Source organism: Littorina saxatilis, linkage group LG13, assembly GCF_037325665.1.
Source record: "Littorina saxatilis isolate snail1 linkage group LG13, US_GU_Lsax_2.0, whole genome shotgun sequence".
Taxonomy (NCBI): domain Eukaryota; kingdom Metazoa; phylum Mollusca; class Gastropoda; order Littorinimorpha; family Littorinidae; genus Littorina; species Littorina saxatilis.
Window position 1 is genome coordinate 446,241 of NC_090257.1, and position 21,124 is coordinate 467,364.

Below are 21,124 nucleotides of genomic sequence, written 5' to 3' on the forward strand. Positions count from 1 at the left end.
GTTAACACACAAGGAGAGGTATACCGTTAGTGCACGTAAAATCCTGTATTGATTTGCAATGTTTTACATATCTGTTGACCGGCACGGTTGGCCTAGTGGTAAGGCGTCCGCCCCGTGATCGGGAGGTAGTGGGTTCGAACCCCGGCCGGGTCATACCTAAGACTTTAAAATTGGCAATCTAGTGGCTGCTCCGCCTGGCGTCTGGCATTATGGCGTTAGTGCTCGGACTGGTTGGTCCGGTGTCAGAATAATGTGACTGGGTGAGACATGAAGCCTGTGCTGCGACTTCTGTCTTGTGTGTGGCGCACGTTATATGTCAAAGCAGCACCGCCCTGATATGGCCCTTCGTTGTCGGCTGGGCGTTAAGCAAACAAGCAAACCAAACATATCTGTTGACACAGAAGGAGAGGTACCTTTACAGGTTTTAGATGGGATACGAGTATCCTTCGACATAGATAGGTATACCAACAATTTAACATCTACAGATAGGAATACCAACAATTCAACATATACAGATAGGTATACCAACAATTCAACATATACAGATATGTATACCAACAATTCAACATCTGTAGATAGGTATACCAACAATTCAACATCTGCAGATATGTATACCAACAATTCAACATCTGCAGATAGGTATACCAACAATTCAACATCTACAGATAGGTATACCAACAATTCAACATCTACAGATAGGTATACCAACAATTCAACATCTGCAGATAGGTATACCAACAATTCAACATATACAGATAGGTATACCAACAATTCAACATCTACAGATAGGTATACCAACAATTCAACATCTACAGATAGGTATACCAACAATTCAACATCTACAGATAGGTATACCAACAATTCAACATCTACAGATAGGTATACCAACAATTCAACATCTACAGATAGGTATACCAACAATTCAACATCTGCAGATAGGCATACCAACAATTCAACATATACAGATAGGTATACCAACAATTCAACATCTACAGATAGGGATACCAACAATTCAACATCTGCAGATAGGCATACCAACAATTCAACATCTACAGATAGGTATACCAACAATTCAACATCTGCAGATAGGTATACCAACAATTCAACATCTACAGATAGGAATACCAACAATTCAACATCTACAGATAGGTATACCAACAATTCAACATCTACAGATGGGTATACCAACAATTCAACATCTACAGATAGGTATACCAACAATTCAACAGCTTGGCTGCTTTCAATACAGAGATGTCGTTTTGTGTACAATTACATTCGTAGCTGACGCCAATGTTAATATACAGAAATGATTGATTCAGCACAATATATAATCCATACAGGAAGCAGCCATGCTGTTGATTCTGCACAATATATAATCCACACAGGAAGCAGCCATGCTGTTGATTCTGCACAATATATAATCCACACAGGAAGCAGCCATGTTGTTGATTCTGCACAATATATAATCCACACAGGAAGCAGCCATGCTGTTGATTCAGCACAATATATAATCCACACAGGAAACAGCCAGGCTGTTGATTCAGCACAATATATAATCCACACAGGAAGCAGCCATGCTGTTGATTCTGCACAATATATAATTCACACAGGAAACAGCCAGGCTGTTGATTCAGCACAATATATAATCCACACAGGAAGCAGCCATGCTGTTGATTCTGCACAATATATAATTCACACAGGAAACAGCCATGCTGTTGATTCAGCACAATATATAATTCACACAGGAAGCCCCCAGGCTGTTGATTCTGCACAATATATAATCCAGACAGGAAACCCCCAGGCTGTTGATTCAGCACAATATATAATCCATACAGGAAGCAGCCAGGCTGTTGATTCAGCACAATATATAATTCACACAGGAAGCCCCCAGGCTGTTGATTCAGCACAATATATAATTCACACAGGAAGCCCCCAGGCTGTTGATTCAGCACAATATATAATTCACACAGGAAGCAGCCAGGCTGTTGATTCAGCACAATATATAATCCACACAGGAAACAGCCAGGCTGTTGATTCAGCACAATATATAATTCACACAGGAAGCAGCCATGCTGTTGATTCAGCACAATATATAATCCACGCAGGAAGCAGCCAGGCTGTTGATTCAGCACAATATATAATCCACACAGGAAGCCCCCAGGCTGTTGATGTTTGGTGTGAGTCTAAGGCCTGGACAGTTCTGTCGTGGTTTACATGATGGTTTATATGATGGTTTACATGCTGGTTTACACGACAAGGAAGGCATCTTTACACTATGAGTAAACACAAAACAAATCAAAACAAAACCACTGACACCAAGGTCACGAGACAAGCAAAGAGGAAATGAAGTCCGGGTTCATGCATCATGTGGTCTCTATCAACATGACATTTAGACTTTAGACTTGTACACAAAACTGCACTTGTTGTAATCCGCCAGATATGCCCCTCCTCCTCCCCCCCCCCCCCAATTCCACACGCAGACACAAAATAGAAATACGCACACACACACACACACACAGACAAACACCCCTCTTCGCTCCATAGTTCCACCTCCTTCCCCATTTACTCTCATGAAGGAAGTATTTGATTCTAAACCCAGATTTCAATTCCCGATAAGTAAAGCTTTCAACTACATTATAAGAACGTGTCGGGAAATTACGGCGATTGCACGAAGACACCATTGTACATAATTTGGCAATCACAGATATACACTGACTTACGCACGTGCACACAACCAGAGACACACACACACACACACACACACACACACACACACACACTCTCACACACACACACACACGAACACACACAGACACACACATACACACACACACACACACACACACACACACACACACACACACACACACACACACACACACACACACACACACACACACACGAACACAAGCTTTTTCTATCTGAACCCCCTGCACAAAGTGTAAGCAGACACAGATTTGAACACAATACGTAGTACGAACATTAATTCCTCAAATACATAAATACTCCTTGTGTACCTCCCCCCCCCCTCCCCACACACACACGCGCGCTTTTACTTCCGCCCTCAAAACACTAACATATCTTTGTGTCTAACGGGCCCTTGTCTCTGTTACTGTTCCGTCTCAGAAGTAACATTCATTAGGCATGTACTTGTTCCTTTATAAACACACACGTTTCATTATTTACACGAGTGCGCTACATGAGAATTATAGTCAAATCACCGGTGGTCTTGGCCAACTTTCTCTAGAGACCCAATTAGCCATTGGGTTTGTTGTACGGAGAGCTAGAGAAATACGATCTACACAAGGAAAGGAAAGGGAAGTTTTCCTGTTGTGTAATACAATTGAATAAGATAATCACACAGAACAAAAAAACAAAAGCCGAATGAATGACACAACTGAAACAGTCCAGGCGGACCCCCCAAAAAAAAGAAAAAAAAAGAAGAAGAAAAAAAAAAAGATTTTTCTATGCTGATTCTATGACCATTTCTAAGTTCAAATGGCACCAGATGGCACCATTTTGCTTCTTTGGGCAAATTTTTTTTCCGGGGGGGCATGCCCCCGGACCCCCCTAACAAATTCGGGCGCTTCGCGCCCATCACATTCACTTTCGATTCAAAGTGCCCCCCCCCCCTTACAAAGCAACTGATCCGCCCCTGCAGTCTGTGACCAATGAGGGGTATTTTTAAACCTACACACAAGCAACAGCCACACAATGTGAGTGTCATGTCAACCCAAGTTCGTGAAAGCTGCTGTGTGTGTGTGTGATGAGTAAACAAGGGTTGGCATCCTTTGTCTACAATTATCTTCCTGGTCGCGCCCGAAGGCGGATAGCAGTGATTTTGTCTGCGCTTCTTTACTTGTCGTCAAGTTATGGCGTAAGATGGCCACGGACGTGAAAACTCTCGTATTCATCGTCTGCTCCACTGTTTGCTTCTTCGGCGTTTTCAGGCCGTGTTGGGGTGAGTTTGATTTTAAAGTTTGAAGTGTACATGTCCACGTTTACTTCCTACAGCTTTCGTCTTGACAAAAAGATTCCTTTAACTTGGCCACATTCCAAACATCTACAGACTATCTTCGTTGTGTACATAGTGGCATTGTGTAACTGAATTAATAGTTAACTATGACGTATGCCAGTTTTTGAAATTAATTCAGGTCAAATATCGTAATCTGCACAAAAAACAGCAAGGCTGTTCATTTCTGGAATTTTGTCAACAAGAATATTGTTGTTCTAAACACACACACACACACACACACACACACACACACACACACACTGGACAGATGTGTGGTTATTGCTACGATCGTTTATGTGGAAAAGAAGACATCATTAATGTGAGCATAGTGTGTGAGTACGGGAAGGTAGAGGAACAAGACTGAGTATTTATGTGTGTGCTTTCATCTTTCTCCCGCTAAGCTGTGCAAACACACACAAGAATATTGTGACAACTTTTGTACCCCAACTGAAGCATTGATTCCCGCCTCATTTCGTTTTCATTCGAATTTGCTGTGTCATTCAAGCCACTTGACATGGCTATCCAGCACACGTCATTATCATTGAACGTCTTTTCCTGATTACGTCATGCAAAAGTAGTGTCGGCCCTCAACTGCCGGGGTCGCGTTACGTCTTTTCCTGATTACGTCATGCAAAAGTAGTGTCGGCCCTCAACTGCCGGGGTCGCGTTACGTCTTTTCCTGATTACGTCATGCAAAAGTAGTGTCGGCCCTCAACTGCCGGGGTCGCGTTACGTCTTTTCCTGATTACGTCATGCAAAAGTAGTGTCGGCCCTCAACTGCCGGGGTCGCGTTACGTCTTTTCCTGATTACGTCATGCAAAAGTAGTGTCGGCCCTCAACTGCCGGGGTCGCGTTACGTCTTTTCCTGATGTCTTGTTACCAAGGGTCAGGGTTAAGGAGAGTGTTCCTCATAACATAGCTCGACCAAAACCTGTTTGACGAAAGTCTATTTATTTGGCTCTGACTTGCAGTAAACGGTTCGCAGACATCTCATGAATAGTACAATAGACATGCCATAAAATAACTGTAGCCTTTAATTTAAGGAATTTCTTTTCGGTCAGAAACGTCCATTTTGAGAAACAGAACCCCTACAAACACACAATTGGTGGTCTGTTCGATGGTTCAGCCATGCAGAATGATCGATGTATTCCCTTTGCCGAAATTCGATGACAAATCACTTATAATTAACTTTAGTATGGGCCAAGTTGTGATCTAGTATATTTTAGCAGGCGCATTTTTCTTTTGGCCTTTGTTGTGCTTTGGGTCGTCAGCAAGAAACAATTATGTAAGAACTTATAGACATTCAGCTTTGATAGTATCAATCTTAAATTAGTAGACAACAGCGGTACCTTAAACCCTCTCAATGCAGCAGCAAGGTGGCAATATCGGCACACCACTGTTAGTATAAATATTGTATATTATATTACATACATCGCATCTTGATTTGGTGCTTTCTCAGGTGTTTGCCCGAATAACTTCTTTGGGACGGACCCAGAATTTTGTTATCGTTGCCACTGCAGAGTATGGAACACGTGCGATAAGATTCGTGGCGCCTGTGGATGTGCTGAAGGTTACAGTGGGTCCTCATGCCAGTACGGTAAGAGTTTCACTTCAACTTTTCCTCATGTTTGCTCGGAATGTGTGCATGTGTATGTCGGGGTACGCAAGTGTGTGCTTTTGAGCTTGTGAACGTACATGCGTGTTTGTATGGCGGTGGTGGTGCTGGTGGTGTTGGTGTGTGTATGTGTGTGTGTGTGTGTGTGTGTGTGCGTGTGTTTGTGTGTGTGTGTGTGTGTGGGTTGGTGGGTGTGTGTGTGTGTGTGTTTGTGTGTATGTGTGTGTGTGTGTGTGTGTGTGTTTGTGTGTGTGTGTGTGTTTGTGTGTGTGTGTGTGCGTGTGTGTGTGTGTGTGTGTGTGTGTGTGTTTGTGCGTGTGTATGTGTGTGTGTGTGTGTGTGTGTGTGCGTGTGTATGTGTGTGTGCGTGTGTGTGTGTTTGTGTGTGTGTATGTATGTGTGTGTGTATGTGTGTGTGTGTGTGTGTGTGTGTGTGTTTGTGTGTGTGTGTTTGTGTGTGTGTTTGTGTGCGTGTGTGTGTGGGTGTGTATGTATGTGTGTGTGTTTGTGTGTGTGTGTGTGTGTGTGTTTGTGCGTGTGTATGTGTGTGTGTGTGTGTGCGTGTGTATGTATGTGTGTGTGTGTGTGTTTGTGCGTGTGTATGTGTGTGTGTGTGTGTGTGCGTGTGTATGTGTGTGTGCATGTGTTTGTTTCTTTACTTTTTCCCATCCTCAAAGCTCTTCTTGGACAACATCTATTGCAGATAATTTTGCAAGCAAGCGTACACCGGTGGCAAACTTCAGCATTGTGGGAGGCTCCCAGTATCTTCCCAATATAGTGGATGGATCGTCCAGCACATGCATTTTGGAGATTGGACATTCAAACTTGCCTCTGACCATCGACATCAACGAAGACTCCTGGGTTGATGCCATTCTTATCCGTCTAGACAAAGCCTCCTTAGCAGCAGGTAAATGAAGCTACCTTAATATTGGAATACGTGAACGTGCTATAAGTCAACTAAGCAGCGTCAATGTTCCTACTTCGTGCAACAGTATATGACAATTTAAAGGTGACACACTTTATCCATATTTATCTGGTTCCTCTGAATAAAAATGGAAATGAAAACACACATAAATTACATAACGGACAGAAAGAGATATTATTATCATCATTTGCATTAATTCCGTCTTCCCTGAGTCGTAACAACACGCTGTGGGTACTATCATTTGCACTTATAAGAAGTTCTTAAAAGTTCGAAGTTATTTTAGCATATAGGTTGTTTTTTATTTTTTTTATTTTTTTTTATGGTCTTAACAGTTAAACATGTATTACGTTATTATTAAGATTCATGCTTTGTTAGCACTAAGCAGTTGTTTTAATCAGTCTGGTTTTCTCTTGTTTTCATCTTATGAACATTCTAAATGTTAGACTAACTTATTGTCTTGTACAGAATAACAACTGTGTGAATGGTGCTATACTGAATGAAAGAGTGTGACATGAAGTTCTTGTACATCATTGTAAAGAGTGTGAATGACGTTTTAGTTTAGATGTCAAGCGCTTAGAGCAAGCCTTTTTAACGAAAGTTTTTGATTTAGCGCTATATAAATGTTCTTCTTCTTATTATTATTATTATTATTACTTAGTGCGTTGATCAGCCTGAATTTTCCTTCCATATCATTTGTGACCCTCCACCACGGAATGAGTCGCATGTCACCTTTGCATGATTTTCATATTTTTACATTTTTCTAAAGAGTTTTTTATGCTCTATCCAGTGGTGAAACCCGTTTTAGAAAAGAGCGAAAACTGTTTGAGTTATAAGCCTGTGACTAAGGTGACCCTGACACTGTTACCAGACACTCCCCGGACTTTTATTAAGCCTAGCGCAGAACCGCGCGAGGTGACATGCGACTCATTTCGTGGTGGAGGGTCACATTTATTCTGTTAACTGTTGAAAGCAGTGCGATATAATAGTGCGGGGAAATAGCTCAGTCGGTAGCGGCGCTGTCTTCAAAACCTGTTGTCGCTATCGGCGTGGGTTCGATCCCCACGTTCGGCGAGGGATTTATTACCCAGAGTCCACTTTGTGCAGACTCTCCTCGGTGTCCGAACATCCTCGTGTGCACGCATGCGCACGATAAAGAACCCAAGTTCACAGCGAAGGCCTCAGGGCTTGGAAACATGAATACACGCATGTAGGAAAAAAAATGGGTAGCGCCGTATACTGTATGGCAGCTCGCTTTCCTCAGGGAGAAAGCAGCCCGAATTTTCATGAGGGTAACCTCACAGGACTATATGAATCTTATCTGTATCCTTATATTTATGCTGACATGACTTAAAATAACACTGATCCACTTTGTTCTCGTAGACACAGGAACGATTGCAAATGCAAACACACTAGAAGTCACTTACTACGACAGCGACAACGTCTCCGAAGTGCTCAATCCTCATCTTGCCAAGCCCAACGACATCGCGATCACCTACCACCTGCCCCAGCCAGCTGTGGTGACCAGGGTTCAAATCCGAGCTACAGGAGACGTCCGACTGGCTCTGTGCGAAGTCAGTGTCCAGGGCGGTGAGTGGTCGATGGCATGCAGTGCTTTCAACCCACGCTCTACCTCGAGCGTCCAGGGACCCCCAATTATAATTGTAAGGGGTCCAAGAACCCCCTCATCGGAAGTTTAGAAGGGTCCCCAAACCCCAGGACTGTTGGCAGTTCTGCCAGACCTTGACCAAGGCATTATTTGTCTTATGGGTCAGTACGTATGTAGTTTAGACAGACACAGATCGTAGAGATCCGGCACGTCATTTCCTTCGTCTTCAAAATACTGCCACCTGCACGTGCTTGTCTAATCTTGCTGTGTGGAAACTAGCTGACAATTACATCAGTACCGATGGTACGCGTGATAACACAAATTAAATGCGTCCTGGGATCAGCCCTTTTCAAGTTTAGTGCGTCAAGGGACCCCTTTCAAGAATGTCTATATCGTTCGTGTTATCGGCTTCTATTGGACGCAGCGACGCACAGTTTGGCATGTCTGTTGCCGTCTTCGGTGCATATTTAAACTTAAGAGAATCACTTCATGCCAGGAGTGGTCTGTGCTAGTCTTGGCTATCCACCACAGAATCACATAGAACGTATAACAGTGGGCGTACACACGTTTTGTGTTTCTGCTGCTGTAAAGGTTTGATTGCGTCCAAGATGCGACGGAGAAAGAATCTCCCTCCCCGAATCACAAATGACGCCCAGTTGAGAGAGCCTGCCAGACTCTGTAGCTGCTGCTTGCTTGCGCGCTGCTTGTGCTGAAACTGCCGTAGCTTGTGCTGTAGCTGTCGCCGCTTGTCGTCCCCCAAGGACAGGGTGCAGTCCCTGGTGTCGATGTCCACACCCAGGAACGTTATGCGCTGGGTAGGCCCCACCACTTTGTGCCAGCTACTGTTAAACCCTAATTCCCTAAGCAATCGTATTAGAGTAAGGAGCATGCTTTGACACTCCTCTTTTGTTTCCGCTGTTAGAAAGAAATCATCAATATATGCTTCAAGCCCTTTCATCCCTTTTCTAGCCATACATATTCGCACAGCTTGTGAGAGCCTATGGAAACAAGAGGGTCCTACATTACTACCAAAAGGTGATCTGCTGTCGAACAAGTAGGTGGGGTGTTTATCTGCACCAAAAGTCCACTTCAACCCTGTCACGCTACAGTTCTGGATGGATGGACACAGACCTGTATGCTGCCTTGAGGTCTACTTTTGCACACCACAGTCCTGTCTTTGCCATCTGACATGCGTCTGATAGTGTTTGAAGCTTGACTGATTCTGGCACTGAATAATCGTTCATTGCTAGGCCTAAGGGGCGACTGCCGTCATGAATGATTCTCACATCACCGTCTTCTTTCAGTATTGCAGCTAAGACGCTAACTATTGTGGGTTTCTTTGAAGCTAAAATGTAATGTCCTTTGCTGATTTGGTCTCTAAGTTCTTTTTCTACTGCATCTTTTGCTGTCATTGCCGATTTATGATTCTTTTGTTCCACTGGGGATACACTACAGCCCTTTTTAACAATACGAAACCCATGTTTTAATCCATCGAGTAAAAAGGACCGGTCCGAATCATTCTGAAGTTCAGATTCCCATTTATCATACTTAGCACTAATGGAGTTTCTGGCTTTAACAAAATTACAGTTGTCATGTTCCTGTGGCACATAGGGACTGAAGTGGGTGGGGCCTACCTTGCTACCGGTGGTAATTTCCTGGGCGGGTCCCTATGCTGAAGACTGCTGGCTGTTGGCTTGTTGCGAGGCCCGGCGGGGTGATCCTTGCTGCACACACTGCACGCGTGCTCAAAGATGCAGCGCTGACCATAGGCACACGACCCCTTGTTGTACTGCATGCAAAACTCCTTTCCCCCTGCAGTTCTGGGTCGGCTGCTGCCGTCTTTGTTGCCTGTCCTCTTTGGTGAGGCAACGTTGCCTATGGCACGGTCACGAAGAACCACAGTGGCTAGGTGTGGTGCATCTGTCCCCCAGGGGAACTTGTTCTGGGCCTGTCGCTGACGGTACTCGTCGTCAAAGATCATTACCGACTGCCAGGTGAAGCGACAGCCAAGTTCTCCTATCATAGCTGTGTATCTGATGTAAGCAGCCACGTCAAACTCGGGGTCACTGTCCATCAGTTCCTGCATGATCTTGGAGTTGGCGACAATCCAGGCCGATGGTGTTACTTTCTCCAGTTTAGGCTTAGAGTTCAGTTTAAGTGAAATACCCCCTCCGAGGGTCACCTCCTCTTCCGCACCAAAACACTGGGATATGAAATCCACCACACGAAGTGCCGTCTCACCTTTAAGTTTTGTGGCTGCTACGCCTGACTGGAGGTTAAGTCCAGCCATCAACTCCGCCAGCGGCTTCACGTTGTTCACGTTAGCGTCGTCGTCAAGGGGGCCTCCATGCTGAGCGTGAAGTTTTCTCACCTCCGTACGGAGACGAATAAAGAGGCCCCTCGGGAGCTTCAGCGCCTCCAAGTCACACATTTCGACGTTGAGCATATGACGCTCATGTCGTCAAACCCTTGCGCACATAGTTCTTTCACGATTAGTGAAGGCAGGTTTTCACTCCAAACAGAAAACTCCATTTTCCGAAAGGTTTCTGTTTTTTCTCCAAAGCAAATAATGCGTGTTGCTGCTTGCGCTGCTGCCGCTGCACTGACTGGCACTGCCGCTCCCTATCTATGGGTGGTCCCTTCCCGCTTATTCCTGTGACCCCCCTCCCTTGCATCCTTCTTCCTTCGCCTTTCAACCCTCCACCATCCCTCATCTTTCCTCCCCCAGACCCATCCCGTCCTGAACTGACCTCTTGTTGCGGCGAAAGGGAGATAATGAGTAGAGGTAACACATTGAGTGTAAATGGATATATAAATGGTGGCCAAAGTTTGTGGGATCATGAAAAATGCGAGCTTGAGCGAGCATTTTTAATTACCGCGAACTCATGGGGTTGGAGCATCTGTGTGTGTTCTGCTTACGCAATGAAATATTGTCGCTTATCGGCACGATAGTTATACGATCGATCGCAGTTTGTGGAAGTCGTGAAGTATAAGAGTTACGTCGGGCCTTGGTGATTTTAGTTTGAATCGGAATCAAACAAGAATGTTACTATAACATGACCCAGAAGGCATGAATAAGGATACTCTTTTCCCTATGTCTTAAGATACAAAACCATACATTTTGCGTCCGAAGGGATTTGTGAATAAATGTTAGAACTCTGTTACTAATTTTAGTGAATAGAGTCCATAATGTGACGCCGTTAAAAAGCGCACAGTAAAGATGGCGTCTGAACGTTCTGTCAATCTACTTTTGTCACAGGAATCTTAAATGGATGAAGAACAACAGAGTAAATGCTATAGGGCTACTGATAAGATCATCGTTAGGAATCCAACTCCTCCCCTCCAGAAAATAATAGGAAAAGCAGAATTGGAAAAAAAGAAACATCACCAGATGGGAAATATCCCAAGAACCTGAAAGAAACGAACTAATCACTTGATGGGAAATACTAACCCAACAAGTTGACCAGAAGAAAAGTATTCTGTTCTACTTTTGACCTCTGTACTTTTTACAGGAAGGAATCTGGCCATCCACAAATCTGTTTCACAAGGGGACACAACTTTCTGCGATAGCTATGGAGATTGCGCTCCGGCTGACAGAGCGGTCGATGGAAACACGGTCACCGATTTCAGCGAGGGATCCTGCACCCACACGGATGGAGATCCCAGTCAAAGGTCATGGTGGACGGTGTATCTTGGACACAAGCTCAACATCTGGAGACTCAAGGTCTACGTTAGAACGGACTGTAAGTGTCCGATGTTTCAATAAGACGAAATAACATGAGATAAAATGAGATAAGATCAGTCTGTATTTACGAGGAGCGGCTGGTATTTTATTCCTGAAAAGTCATTCGAAGACTTTATACGTGTTTTGTGTTTTGACCATGTTAAATTAGTGTAACTACCTCACAACAGTACAAGACTTACACATGCAGGTATCAGTGTTTTGACCATGTTATATTAGTGTAACTACCTCACAACAGTATAAGACTTACACATGCAGGTATCAGTGTTTGACCATGTTACATTAGTGTAACTACCTAACAACAGTACAAGACTTACACATGCAGGTATCAGTGTTTTGACCATGTTATATTAGTGTAACTACCTAACAACAGTATAAGACTTACACATGCAGGTATCAGTGTTTTGACCATGTTACCTTAGTGTAACTACCTAACAACAGTACAAGACTTACACATGCAGGTATCAGTGTTTTGACCATGTTACCTTAGTGTAACTACCTAACAACAGTACAAGACTTACACATGCAGGTATCAGTGTTTTGACCATGTTATATTAGTGTAACTACCTAACAACAGTACAAGACTTACACATGCAGGTATCAGTGTTTTGACCATGTTATATTAGTGTAACTACCTAACAACAGTACAAGACTTACACATGCAGGTATCAGTGTTTTGACCATGTTATATTAGTGTAACTACCTCACAACAGTACAAGACGTACACATGCAGGTATCAGTGTTGGAATTGATCTGTGATGTTTTCCACCAGGAGGCAGTTATACCTGTTTTTTTCCATTTGATACAACCAAGCCGTCTGACCTTCTGATTATTGTTCATTTCCACGTCTTTTCAGATGAGCCTGAGAGAATGGCTGGATTCCGAGTGAACGTGACCCTCGGCAATGGAAGTCACGTGCAAGTGTACAGAAACACCCAGACAGAACCTAAAGCGGTCACAGACATCATTCTACCGGAGCCTGTAGCAGTCACCAATGTCACCGTGTGGCACGATGGAACGGGCAAAACTCTGTGGCTCTGTGAGGTGCAGGTCATAGGAGGTTAGTGCAAATGTGTGCAGCTCGGTGTTTCAAGTTTAAAAAAAAAGTAAAGCTACTTAATATTCTGTCCATAACTCTACAAGCGACAAACTGGGTGTTGGTCGTGAGTTTGGTCTGAAGCCACTTAACATTATGTCCATAACGTTACCAAGCGACACACTGGGTGTTGGTCTTCAGTCCGGTCTGAAGCTACAGTCGCACCTGTCCATAACGACTATCCAAGGGGCCGACCAAAATGTATCGTTATAGGCAGGTAGTCGCCATGCTGAATGGTGTACACTTCCACTATCTGCTGAAATATGTACAGTTGTGCTGTCTGCTGAAATATGTACAGTTGTGCTGTCTGCTGAAATATGTACAGTTGTGCTGTCTGCTGAAATATGTACAGTTGTGCTGTCTGCTGAAATATGTACAGTTGTGCTGTCTGCTGAAATATGTACAGTTGTGCTGTCTGCTGAATGTTGTACAGTTGTGCTGTCTGCTGAAATATGTACAGTTGTGCTGTCTGCTGAAATGTGTACAGTTGTGCTGTCTGCTGAAATATGTACAGTTGTGCTGTCTGCTGAAATGTGTACAGTTGTGCTGTCTGCTGAAATATGTACAGTTGTGCTGTCTGCTGAAATATGTACACTTGTGCTGTCTGCTGAAATATGTACAGTTGTGCTGTCTGCTGAAATATGTACAGTTGTGCTGTCTGCTGAAATATGTACACTTGTGCTGTCTGCTGAAATATGTACAGTTGTGCTGTCTGCTGAAATATGTACAGTTGTGCTGTCTGCTGAATGTTGTACAGTTGTGCTGTCTGCTGAATGTTGTACAGTTGTGCTGTCTGCTGAAATATGTACAGTTGTGCTGTCTGCTGAATGTTGTACAGTTGTGCTGTCTGCTGAAATATGTACAGTTGTGCTGTCTGCTGAAATATGTACACTTGTGCTGTCTGCTGAAATATGTACACTTGTGCTGTCTGATGAAATATGTACAGTTGTGCTGTCTGCTGAATCATAATTCACGTGTGATATCTGCTGAGTTTAACAAATAAATCTACTCAACGAAATGTTGTCCACTTCTAATATATGCTGTATTTTGTACACTACTTGTCCTCTCCGCGGAAATGTGTACCTATCAACTGAATTTTGTTTAATATAACTATAAACTAAATTTTAGATATTTTACTTTGAACTACATTTTGTATATTTTTTTAAACTTAATGCTGAATATTTTCCCACTAGTGTTGTATCTGCTTCAGACTGCATGGACGGGTACTACGGGTGGGAGTGCCAGAAGGAGTGCCAGTGTAAAGATCCCACAGAGATCTGTGACAAGATCTGGGGATACTGCCCCCACTCCCACTGCAACACTGGATTCAGGGGAGATGACTGCTCACTGGGTGAGTTGACTTTTTTTGGTATTTGTTGGACAATATTTTCCAACAATAAAAAAACTACCTTTCTGTCAGTTTTTCCTCTCGAATATATTTTCCTTTGCATCTTTGCCTAATGCCCTCGCTAGCTTTTTCTTTACCGCAATACTTCTGACGTCACTATTAAGTTGAAGGAAGCTCTCTTTAAAGGTATTTTTGTGGCCAAGAAAAACGTCTGAAAATGCCGCATGAGCTACACAGTTCAGGTTGGGGTTTGTTATTATGACTACACAAAAGCACTTAAAAAGTTTGAAATTGCAATCATTCATATATTTTAAACGCTATATTCTGCAGACTGTTATTTCTCGTTGCAATGTCTTTGTTTTTGTGTCCGCCCTACTACTTTTTTGACCATGAGAGCGGTGAATCGTGCACGCATTTTTGTTTTGCACGCATTTGCAAAATTGGAGATGTAATAATTACCTACATTCGCACGGGATTTCTGCATTTTTGCCATCATTGAATATGTCATTGAGCACAATCAGGATTCACACGAAGAAGAGCTTGCATAACGAAATCGCTCCATTGCTTTCGTTGATTTGATATATAAGCAGATTTACTGAGCATTTGTTAAATTGTCATTGTATGCGTGTCTAAATTACAGGAGAGTGAATGTACCTTGGACTGCTTGGGTCAACGTTGTCAGATATCTTCTCCAAAATAACTTATTTACAACTATATCTTTAAGCGTCTCATCTTTTTTTCTTCTCTCAGAATGTCAGACTGGCAGATACGGAGCCGCATGTGCCAAGAACTGCAGCGAAGCGTGTTTTAATGACACGTGTCATCACGTGACCGGGAATTGCACCAATGGGTGCAAGTCAGGGTGGCAGACATCCCGCTGCGAGGAAAGTAAGTAGAGTGCTGTCTTCTCACTCATCCAACGCCATATATATCTTTTAGTTTGGGTGTTTTAGTGTGTGTGTATGTGTGTGTGTGTGTGTGTGTGTGTGTGTGTGTGTGTGTGTGTGTGTGTGTGTGTGTGTCTGTGTGCGTGTGTGCGTGCGTTTCGTGCGTGCGTGCGTGCGTGTGTGTGTGTGTGTGTCTGTGTGTCTGTGCGTGTGTGTGTCTGTGTGTCTGTGCGTGTGTGTGTGTGAGTGTGTTTGTGTGTGTGTGTGTGTGTGTGTGTGTGTGTATGTGTGTGTGTGTGTCTGTGTTACACGAACACTTGAGATAAACGAAGTTCTCAAATGTCGTATAGTTGTGTTCTTTTATTCTACGCGGCCCGTCTTCACAGCAGCAGACAAAAACTCGTCAAATTGAGTTCGAGGATTTATTTAGCATTCCATACATACAACTGCACATCGTAGCAGAACTCAAATTAGAAGCTTCCAACATACAAATCGCCCTGGCCTATATAGCAAATACTCAATCTCGAGAATATTCCAGACCGAACATGATACAACTAAACTTAGATGAACTGTCCCCGAGCGAACGCCACGAACCCACGACTCAAAACAACGTGGTAAACAAATTGTTTTGACAGGACTAGAAAGTTCGACTGCATTCTCGTCCAAACATGAATATTGTGTTTACAAAATATAATATCGGTACTTTCCCGCAAAGTACAAATAAGTCAACTATATGCAACACACAAAACGAAACCAAAGTTCAGCAACGGTAGCGTTTCCTAACAGTGTGTGTGTTTCACATTCTTCATTAAAATGTGTGTGTGTGTGTGTGTGTTTTCTGAAAGAATGCAATCCGGGTCACTACGGAGAGCGTTGCAGTGCGCCGTGTTCGGCTGGTTGTCGTCATGGCGGTTGTGATCACGTGACCGGTACTTGTGACCACGGTTGCCTCCCTGGCTGGTTGGAAGACCCATGCAATGCAAGTAAGTGTTTTACCCATGTACACACTCTGAACTGAAGTGCTCCACTGTTGAAAACCCCATGTGTGACCAGTTGTCAGCACAGTGTGACATAGTACTCTACTAGCAAAAGATAGCGCATGAAAAACATTAGTTCAACTGAACACTGGTGTTTATGACTTACCTTTTGCTTCTACTATATCACACTGTCTTATTACAGAAAGAGTATTCAAAGGCGGAACTAAGTTTAGAGTGTACGCACGCCATTTCTTTTAAACTCGGAAATGATGTAATTTGTTTTTTCCCCCAACGGAAATGAAAACGCGCGAAACAGTAATTTGTAGTAGTTTGTAAGACTGCTCAGTGTGTGTGCCATGGCCCAATAATGTTCTCTGGCAGTTTGTAAGACTGCTCAGTGTGTGTGCCATGGCCCAATAATGTTCTCTGGCAGTTTGTAAGACTGCTCAGTGTGTGTGCCATGGCCCAATAATGTTCTGTGGCAGTTTGTAAGACTGCTCAGTGTGTGTGCCATGGCCCAATAATGTTCTGTGGCAGTTTGTAAGACTGCTCAGTGTGTGTGCCATGGCCCAATAATGTTCTCTGGCAGTTTGTAAGACTGCTCAGTGTGTGTGCCATGGCCCAATAATGTTCTCTGGCAGTTTGTAAGACTGCTCAGTGTGTGTGCCATGGCCCAATAATGTTCTCTGGCAGTTTGTAAGACTGCTCAGTGTGTGTGCCATGGCCCAATAATGTTCTCTGGCAGTTTGTAAGACTGCTCAGTGTGTGTGTGCCATGGCCCAATAATGTTCTCTGGCAGTTTGTAAGACTGCTCAGTGTGTGTGCCATGGCCCAATCATGTTCTCTGGCAGTTTGTAAGACTGCTCAGTGTGTGTGCCATGGCCCAATCATGTTCTCTGGCAGTTTGTAAGACAGCTCAGTGTGTGTGCCATGGCCCAATCATGTTCTCTAGCAGTTTGTAAGACTGCTCAGTGTGTGTGCCATGGCCCAATCATGTTCTCTAGCAGTTTGTAAGACTGCTCAGTGTGTGTGCCATGGCCCAATCATGTTCTCTGGCAGTTTGTAAGACTGCTCAGTGTGTGTGCCATGGCCCAATCATGTTCTCTGGCAGTTTGTAAGACTGCTCAGTGTGTGTGCCATGGCCCAATCATGTTCTCTGGCAGTTTGTAAGACTGCTCAGTGTGTGTGCCATGGCCCAATCATGTTCTCTAGCAGTTTGTAAGACTGCTCAGTGTGTGTGCCATGGCCCAATCATGTTCTCTGGCAGTTTGTAAGACTGCTCAGTGTGTGTGCCATGGCCCAATAATGTTCTCTGGCAGTTTGTAAGACTGCTCAGTGTGTGTGCCATGGCCCAATAATGTTCTCTGGCAGTTTGTAAGACTGCTCAGTGTGTGTGCCATGGCCCAATAATGTTCTCTGGCAGTTTGTAAGACTGCTCAGTGTGTGTGCCATGGCCCAATAATGTTCTCTGGCAGTTTGTAAGACTGCTCAGTGTGTGTGCCATGGCCCAATAATGTTCTCTGGCAGTTTGTAAGACTGCTCAGTGTGTGTGCCATGGCCCAATAATGTTCTCTGGCAGTTTGTAAGACAGCTCAGTGTGTGTGCCATGGCCCGATAAGGTTCTCTGGCAGTTTGTAAGACTGCTCAGTGTGTGTGCCATGGCCCAATAATGTTCTCTGGCAGTTTGTAAGACAGCTCAGTGTGTGTGCCATGGCCCAATAATGTTCTCTGGCAGTTTGTAAGACAGCTCAGTGTGTGTGCCATGGCCCAATAATGTTCTCTGGCAGTTTGTAAGACTGCTCAGTGTGTGTGCCATGGCCCAATAATGTTCTCTGGCAGTTTGTAAGACTGCTCAGTGTGTGTGCCATGGCCCAATAATGTTCTCTGGCAGTTTGTAAGACAGCTCAGTGTGTGTGCCATGGCCCAATAATGTTCTCTGGCAGTTTGTAAGACTGCTCAGTATATGTGCCATGGCCCAATAATGTTCTCTTGCAGTTTGTAAGACTGCTCAGTGTGTGTGCCATGGCCCAATAATGTTCCCTGGCAGTTTGTAAGACTGCTCAGTGTGTGTGCCATGGCCCAATAATGTTCTCTGGCAGTTTGTAAGACTGCTCAGTGTGTGTGCCATGGCCCAATCATGTTCTCTGGCAGTTTGTAAGACAGCTCAGTGTGTGTGCCATGGCCCAATCATGTTCTCTGGCAGTTTGTAAGACTGCTCAGTGTGTGTGCCATGGCCCAATAATGTTCTCTGGCAGTTTGTAAGACTGCTCAGTGTGTGTGCCATGGCCCAATAATGTTCTCTGGCAGTTTGTAAGACTGCTCAGTGTGTGTGCCATGGCCCAATCATGTTCTCTGGCAGTTTTTCTGATGCACCCAGATTTGTTCCGGATGACTGTGCTCAGCATGTGACGATATACAATACTGATTGTCATAATGGTAGACAAGCGTAGAGACAGGTACACAGGTAACAGGACGGACAAGCGTAGAGACAGGTACACAGGTAACAGGACGGACAAGCGTAGAGACAGGTACACAGGTAACAGGACGGACAAGCGTAGAGACAGGTACACAGGTAACAGGACGGACAAGCGTAGAGACTGGTACACAGGTAACAGGACGGACAAGCGTAGAGACAGGTACACAGGTAACAGGACGGACAAGCGTAGAGACAGGTACACAGGTAACAGGACGGACAAGCGTAGAGACAGGTACACAGGTAACAGGACGGACAAAGAAACACACAAGAAGATTGTGACCATAATAAATCTGGCAAAGCAGATTGAAACATAAAGGAATAAAATAAAATAAATAAAGTTTTTCATTCCGACGTTTACAACATCCTGTCCAAAATATGTCATTATTTACCCAATTCTTCCCCCCGATAATCACTACCTAGATATCTGCCTGACAAATGGTTTTTTAATTTGACAGCATGCGATGCCGGTTACCATGGTGACAACTGTAGCTTGATCTGCAGCACCGACTGCGTCAACAAATCTTGTGACGTCACATCCGGGCGTTGCCTTTATGGCTGCCGGGCGGGAGTAACGGGAGAACTGTGCCACATTGCAGAGCAGCGTGATCAAGGTGAGTATGATCATTGAAATTGTCCTGTGAAACGTGTGTGGGTCAGTGCGTATATAATGCTGATTGCTTGTTTGGTCAGAATTTGTAGGCGCAGACAGAAATGTGTCAGAAATTCTGTGCGTTGGTGTGGTTTTTATGTGTGTGTTTTAAAAAAAAGTATATATTTTTGCTTGTTGGAAGGGGGGGGGGGGGGGGGGTTAAAAAAATGGTTAAGCTGATGGGCAACTAAGAGAAGATGCAGTAGGAAAAGAAGATGCAGTAGGAACAGAAGATGCAGTAGGAACAGAAGATGCAGTAGGAACAGAAGATGCAGTGGGAACAGAAGATGCAGTGGGAACAGAAGATGCAGTAGGAACAGAAGATGCAGTAGGAACAGAAGATGCAGTGGGAACAGAAGATGCAGTGGGAACAGAAGATGCAGTAGGAACAGAAGATGCAGTAGGAACAGAAGATGCAGTAGGAACAGAAGATGCAGTAGGAACAGAAGATGCAGTAGGAACAGAAGATGCAGTAGGAACAGAAGATGCAGTAGGAACAGAAGATGCAGTAGGAACAGAAGATGCAGTAGGAACAGAAGATGCAGTAGGAACAGAAGATGCAGTAGGAACAGAAGATGCAGTAGGAACAGAAGATGCAGTAGGAACAGAAGATGCAGTAGGAACAGAAGATGCAGTAGGAACAGAAGATGCAGTAGGAACAGAAGATGCAGTGGGAACAGAAGATGCAGTAGGAACAGAAGATGCAGTAGGAACAGAAGATGCAGTAGGAACAGAAGATGCAGTAGGAACAGAAGATGCAGTAGGAACAGAAGATGCAGTAGGAACAGAAGATGCAGTAGGAACAGAAGATGCAGTAGGAACAGAAGATGCAGTAGGAACAGAAGGGAAAGGGGTCAACGCGGAGAGTCAACAAAGTCACGTGACTTTAAACTATACAGTATTTCGAAACTGCTTCGATGTTTAAGACCTTCATCTGTGACAACGAACAGCAAGAAACTCTTCTATTGGTGTATTCGCGTATTGTCAAAATTGTGAATCGATGCGGAAACCAGTCCGGAACTTCTCCAACCTGAGTGAGATGATTTTGCCTTGGGTCCTCATTGTTCTTCCTTTCTTCATTTTCATTACTTAATTGTTCTATCGCTGGGAAATTGGGGTCGCTTCCTCCCAGTGGAAAGCTAGCAGCAGCAGAGTCGCGCTACCCAGTAGTACTAGTGTGCGTGTTTAGGTGTAATCAGCTAGCAGCAGCAGAGTCGCGCTACCCAGTAGTACTAGTGTGCGTGTTTAGGTGTAATCAGCTAGCAGCAGCAGAGTCGCGCTACCCAGTAGTACTAGTGTGCGTGTTTAGGTGTAATCAGCTAGCAGCAGCAGAGTCGCGCTACCCAGTAGTACAAGTGTGCGTGTTTAGGTGTAATCAGCTAGCAGCAGCAGAGTCGCGCTACCCAGTAGTACAAGTGTGCGTGTTTAGGTGTAATCAGCTAGCAGCAGCAGAGTCGCGCTACCCAGTAGTACTAGTGTGCGTGTTTAGGTGTAATCAGCTAGCAGCAGCAGAGTCGCGCTACCCAGTAGTACAAGTGTGCGTGTTTAGGTGTAATCAGCTAGCAGCAGCAGAGTCGCGCTACCCAGTAGTACTAGTGTGCGTGTTTAGGTGTAATCAGCTAGCAGCAGCAGAGTCGCGCTACCCAGTAGTACTAGTGTGCGTGTTTAGGTGTAATCAGCTAGCAGCAGCAGAGTCGCGCTACCCAGTAGTACTAGTGTGCGTGTTTAGGTGTAATCAGCTAGCAGCAGCAGAGTCGCGCTACCCAGTAGTACTAGTGTGCGTGTTTA

The 21,124-nt window shown here is 44.3% G+C and overlaps 1 protein-coding gene across 2 annotated transcripts in view; it reads left to right on the top strand.

The window, feature by feature from the left end:
• Positions 1–3,824: 3,824 nt before the first annotated feature.
• LOC138946208 (uncharacterized) overlaps positions 3,825–21,124 on the top strand; it is a 61,049-nt gene continuing 43,749 nt past the window's right edge. Inside the window, exons 1-10 of one of the 2 annotated variants that reach the window (XM_070317723.1) lie at positions 3,825–3,961; positions 5,475–5,612; positions 6,334–6,537; positions 7,936–8,142; positions 11,674–11,904; positions 12,760–12,963; positions 14,210–14,350; positions 15,098–15,235; positions 16,080–16,217; positions 19,143–19,298. In XM_070317723.1, coding sequence (XP_070173824.1) covers positions 3,883–3,961; positions 5,475–5,612; positions 6,334–6,537; positions 7,936–8,142; positions 11,674–11,904; positions 12,760–12,963; positions 14,210–14,350; positions 15,098–15,235; positions 16,080–16,217; positions 19,143–19,298 — 1,636 coding nt within the window. In that variant the 5' untranslated portion in view covers positions 3,825–3,882. The remainder of the gene's footprint in view (positions 3,962–5,474; positions 5,613–6,333; positions 6,538–7,935; positions 8,143–11,673; positions 11,905–12,759; positions 12,964–14,209; positions 14,351–15,097; positions 15,236–16,079; positions 16,218–19,142; positions 19,299–21,124) is intronic. The other variant, XM_070317724.1, reaches the window with a different exon arrangement.